General features: G+C 29.1%; 1 protein-coding gene across 1 annotated transcript; it reads right to left on the bottom strand.

The window, feature by feature from the left end:
• Positions 1 to 1,133: 1,133 nt before the first annotated feature.
• LOC114318273 (protein S40-4) lies at positions 1,134 to 1,988 on the bottom strand. Its single transcript, XM_028265117.2, has one exon. The coding sequence runs from the start codon at positions 1,879 to 1,881 to the stop codon at positions 1,393 to 1,395; it is 489 nt and encodes a 162-aa protein (XP_028120918.1). The 5' UTR covers positions 1,882 to 1,988; the 3' UTR covers positions 1,134 to 1,392.
• Between the last annotated feature and the right edge of the window lie 3,910 nt (positions 1,989 to 5,898).

Below are 5,898 nucleotides of genomic sequence, written 5' to 3'. Positions count from 1 at the left end.
ATTCTAATTATTATTTATTACATAATAAAATTCAATCCACTTAAATATAATAAAAATTGTCTAACAGTAAAGAACCACAAAAGGAAATGCACAGATTGAACCAGAACTAGAACTAGAAAGAAGGTACATGGATGATTATAACTTTTCAAAGGCCAGTCATGACTCATTTCTAGCTTCTACTTTTCTCCAGAGCCCCACCCAAATTCGTATGGCGTAAAGTATTATTAAATCCGTTAAAATTATATTGATTGATATCAATTAATATTATTTTATTAATTAATTACAGATTAAATTTTAAATTTTAAATTTATATTTAAAATTATTCTGTTCCGTTGTAATTAATATGTTTATATTTTTTAATTTTTAATAAAATATCAAAATAAAAATAAATATAAAAAAAATTTAAAATGTAAAATTTATTATAAATTAATAATTATATATATATAATATATTATATAAAATTAATTTATATTATATATGTAAAAAATATTATACAAATTAACGTTACATATTATGTAAATATTTAATAATTAATTAAAATATTTTTTAATTCATCAATTCATATAAAACGTTTCAAATCATAATTTATCAATCAATCATTTAATTTATAATTTTATTTTTAAATTATTTTAATTAATAATTTTACCTACTGTTTGAACCGCACGACGCATTCCTTTCCCCTCATTTACCAAAATGTCCCTTCCCTTCCAACCATTTGTAGTTGCCGTTTGGCAATTATTTTTTGCATAAATTAAAAAATTGTTTAGAATAATCTAAATAAGATTATTTTTTCACTTTTTATGAAAAAATATAAAATAAAAAATAAAAAAATAATATAAGCCAAAAGAAGATAAATATATATATATATAATTATATAGTACACACCAAATTAAGTAAAATAAACTAAATAAATTAATAAGATAAAATATTAAATTCAAACCATGATTACTTTATTTTTTCTCTCTTAATCACCGTATCCAAATAAAAAAATTTTTAAAAAAAATTGATCTCCAACAAAACTAATTTAGCCAATTAATCAAATACCAACGAAGCCTTTACTGCTTCCCCCAACTTTTCCAGTTTCCTTTTCTCCTTTCAAACCAGAAACCAACACAACCAAATAAATAACAAAATAAATAAAATCAGCATTTCATGATTTCCTCTCAAAAGTTAGGATTACATGCACTCATAATCCGCTCCATCATCAGTCACCAAAACCAAAAAAATGAAATCAAAAATAAAATAGCACAGAAAAAAAGAAAAAAAAAAGAAAAAGAAAAAAAAGAGCAGCAGTTAAAGCTATGGATGATCGATGAATAATAACGAACTAACTAACTGATAGTATCATCTCCGTGTTATGTTGTGTTGTGATATTTCCGATTTGGAGTTTGTTTAATCTTGGAACCCAGTTTTCTCCCAAATAGCGTTTCTAACCCTACTCAGATCCCTCCCTTTGAGAGTTCTCCCAATGCCTTCGTGCACCGAGAAGGATGCGATTCTCGTCCTCGCCAACTGCCTCGCCAAAAACTCGTGCGGCGGAATCCGATTCCCTGCCTCTTCTCCCTCTCCATCGTCTACGTCATCGTCGCTATCTTTCCTCCGATTGTCCTTGTAGTCCTCCTTCAATATCTTCGACCAGTCCGGTACGTTCACCGGCAGCGACGACGCCGTCGCTCCAGCCTCAGTTCGCTTCGCCGCCGTCTTCTTCGAGATTCGCGAACTCGGCACCGGTTTCCGGAACTCCGGCGAGGAGGATCGAACCGAGTTCCAAACGTCGGATTCGTCGAGCTCGAACATGGAATCGGAAGTGATCGGAGCGTCTCGGTCGCTGGAGAGGTATCGGCAGTTGGCTCGAGCGTAGTAGCTCTTCGATGCCGCCATTATCAGAGATCGCTCAAGTTCTTTGCTTCTCTCTCTCTCTCTCTCTCTCTAGCAGTTTGTTCTTTCTCTTTTTCTTAATATGCTCTAGTTTGGGTCTTTGTATGATCATTTGATCTGCTTTTATAAAGGTCTTGAAATGTAGAGTAGGGACTAATGGATAAGGTTTCTCTCTCTCAACTGTTTTCTCCTTGCTCTCTCTTCCTCATTTTCTCTGCAACTTCATTTTGTCGAAATTACATAAGTACCCTCGAATTTTATCTGATAATGTCATGACATAAATCTGTTTTTTATCTTATCCACTCCAAAATGCCTGCTTTTAGCTTTGAAAAGTGATTTCTAAACACAAAATTGAAAAAAATAAATAAATAATTATATGATGTTTTGAAAAGTTGATAAAAAAATTAATTTTTTAATTTTTTTAATCTATTTTAACTTTTTAAAAATTGACTTTTTATTTGGTTGTTAAAGCACCGCTATATTTAAATAAGGTAATTGGTAAATAATTTAACAAGATTAAAAGAAAGATGTATCTTAGATATTTTAATATACTATTAAATCATTGAATTTGAAAAAATAAATATAAATTTTAAATTTGAACAGCACTAGTCTACAATTCGTACCTTAACTATGATGAAATGAATTGATATCTTGCATTGCACCTCTCTTTGGTTTACTTTTCAGTATCTATAAAAACATTAAAACCTAATTTAGTAAAAAAAATAAAAAACACCAATTATTTTAATATTATTTTTTATTGTATAAAAAATAATTATTTTAAAGACACTAAAATATTTTTGATATTCATTTCTACTAAAATAATTGTAAACATTATAAAAAAAATAAATTCCTACGAAAACCTAAGCCATTTAAAATTTAAAAGTAATTTTTTTGAACGAAATTAAAATTGTAAAATTGGCAGGGACGTTCTTATCCGTTCAACTGTAAAAAAAAGGCAAGTAAATAAATCTCATGATTACAGGCGGTGAGTTTAATCCTCACACGAATGCCACGTGTGTAGATCGGAGGGGTAAAAACTGTACATTCGTGCGTGGAGACAAAAAAAGGGTGAGGGGGTATTTTGGTCAATTTGGCATCTTCTTGTCACTTTTTTACCGATAATAAATTATTTTTCTACAAATGTTTTGAAATTTGTCGCGACTCGAAGGGAGGGGGTTCACCTGGTTTAGGAAAAGAGGAGACGGTGGTCCCCACAAGAATTGAGAGCTTAGGAATGGCGACACGTGGTAGTGTAGATGTAGGTGAGCCACGTGGCGGAGTTTGATTGCGTGTTTGGAGGTAGGGGCGTGTTGGCACGTGAAGTGTGTGACCCACAAAAGCACTCGGCTCTAGCGCGGCCCTGCTGCCAGCTGGCTTCTCTGGCCTGCTTATGTCTTCTCAAAATGCGACACCCCATAATCTCATCAGTTTATCATCTCGTTTTTTGGCTTTTCTGAACTGTAAATTATCGTCTCGTTATCTAAACGTGGTAAATATAGGATTCGATTTGCGAACTAGGTTGTTTTTTAACTTTTTAATTATTTTAATCTGGGATTAAAAGTGTTATTTAGGTTAGGTTTGACATTTTTTTAAAAAGTAAAAGAGTCACTATCATTTTTAAGTCACATCACTTCTCTATCATATCTCTTCAAACTCAACCTATATTTCATAAAAAGTAAAAAAGTGCACTTATTTACAACATCCCAAACAATTCCTAGAAAAGATTTTTTTGACTTTTTGTGAAAGAAAGAATATAATGATTATGCGTTAGATGTGATATTTAGGCCTCGTTTGGGAACAGGCTAATTTAGTAACTTTTTGGCTATTTGGCTAAAAATGTAGGTAAAAAAAACTTATATGTTTGGGATAACTTTTTGACTAATTACGAAAAGATGTGCAAAAAGTAGAGAGAAAAGAGAATCTTTGACTTTTTTGTATGAGTTGTTGGCTTTTTGGCTAAAATGGTAACTTTTTGACTTTTTGGCTAAAATGGTAAGTCCCCAAACGGGGCCTTAGTCTTATTAAATTAAAAAACTTATTTTATCTTTTTATAACTAAAATAGTCCGAAACCCAATCTAACCCTTTTTTCTAAACGAAGCCATAGAGGGGTCACTTGGAAGCCAAAAAACAAAAGTTAGTTTTTAACTTTTTAAGCCTCCGTTTGGGAAGTGGGTTGGCTTTTTGGCTTTTTGGCTTTTTGGCTATTTTAGCCTGGGCTATTTTAGTCTGGTTTGGGAAGGGCTTTTTGGCTTTTTGGCTTTTTTGGTTTTTTTGTGAGAGAGGATTGTAATGATTATGGGTTGAATTTGATGTTTTGTTTTTTGTGGCTAAAATAGCCTATTTTGTTTTTTGTGGCTATTTTAGCCAAAAAAGCCTGGCTTTTTGCTTGCCAAACGGAGGCTTATTTTTGGTTACATCACTTTTCATATTTTTTATACACAAAGGAATAAAACATCAAAAAAAAGTCAAAAATTTAACTTTTAACTAACTTTCCAAATAATCCCAGAATATATTGGCCCAGTTTGACAAGAGGTTTTTTGGTTTTTTTTTTTTTTTTTTTTTTGACCAAAATTTACAAAAAGATAAAGGCCTTGTTTAGGAAGTTGGTTATTTTAGTAAGCTATTTTAGTTTTTAACTATTTTAGTAGGCCAAAAATTTTTTTGTTTGGGAAGATGATTGGATTTTTTTAGTTAGATGTGATGTTTGTAAGAGAAAAAATAAAATGATTATGGGTTTAATGTGACATTTTGTCTTATTGACTATTTTAACCTATTTTGCCTTTTTATGAATTTTAGTCTAAAAAGCCAAATGGTAGCCTTTGCCAAACAACGCCAAAATATGCTAAAATAATGAATAAAATAAAATGTCACATTAAATCTATAATCATTTCACTTTTTTTTTCTCACAAATATCACATCTAACTAAAAAAATTCAACAATCTTTCCAAACACAAAAAAATTTAATCTACTAAAATAATCAACTTTCCAAACGAGACCATTGATTTACAAATTGATGAGATTGGTTTTGTTTGGGAGGTATGTTGACTTTTTAAATTTTTAGTTATTTTAACCTGAGGTTAAAAAACTTTGCTTGAATTGTATTTTTTAATTTTTTTTGACTTTTATGAAAGAAAAAATAAAATAATCATGATTTAACTGTGACATTTATTTCATTAATTTTTTAACATATTTTATCTTTTTATGATTATTTTAATCTGATAGCCCCATACCAAAGGGGGCGTAATACCCATTTGACCAAGTAATACTCATTTTATTTTTAAAATTTTTATTCTTACCTAAAATTTATATAAAAAATTTAAAAAGAATGATGTGATATTATTATTACTATTATTATAAATAAATTTATTAATAATGATATTTTGTTTTGAAGTGAGCTATACCATTATATATGATTTTTTTTTTTATTTATATAGTGTTACCCTTAATTTTTTTAAAAAAAATAGGGTTCATTTCACCCAAGTATCAGTTAAAAAATTATAATCTTTTAAAAGAATTTTTGGGTTAGTAAAAAAATTTACTTCGCAAACCTAATGAGTTTTGAATGATCTAAAAAAAAAAATGAAGATAATTTCACAAAAGACCAAAAAAAAAAAAATTACATCTGTAACTTTTTTTTGTTTTAGTAAACATTTTTCGATTATTTTTTATTTTTTAAGTTGGTCTACTGCATTAAAATTAAAAGTTGTAAGACTTTTGAACTATTTTTAAAAAGTCAAGTAAAATGAAAATTTTCAACTAAAAAATGATTAAAAAAATGATTGTGAAGCCCAAACTATTCAGGTTATAAAAAAAAAAAAAATGAGTTTTGGTTGAACGTTGAACCAAAACTGATCATGATGAAAAATGCACTTTGAAAAAAAAATGAAATCTCAAGTTCGAGTCAGACAATTGGGTGCATATATTACGTTAATTAATCAAAAAGTATGTTTTATTGACATAATTTAGCAGATGTATGAAAAAAATAATTTTGGTAAATTTTGATCAAATTTGGGTCGTGG

The sequence above is a fragment of the Camellia sinensis genome, chromosome 14 (genome assembly GCF_055761805.1).
Source record: "Camellia sinensis isolate YWXY chromosome 14, ASM5576180v1, whole genome shotgun sequence".
Lineage (NCBI taxonomy): Eukaryota > Viridiplantae > Streptophyta > Magnoliopsida > Ericales > Theaceae > Camellia > Camellia sinensis.
The sequence above is the reverse complement of the archived record's forward strand: the minus strand, read 5'-3'. Positions and strand labels throughout refer to the sequence as shown.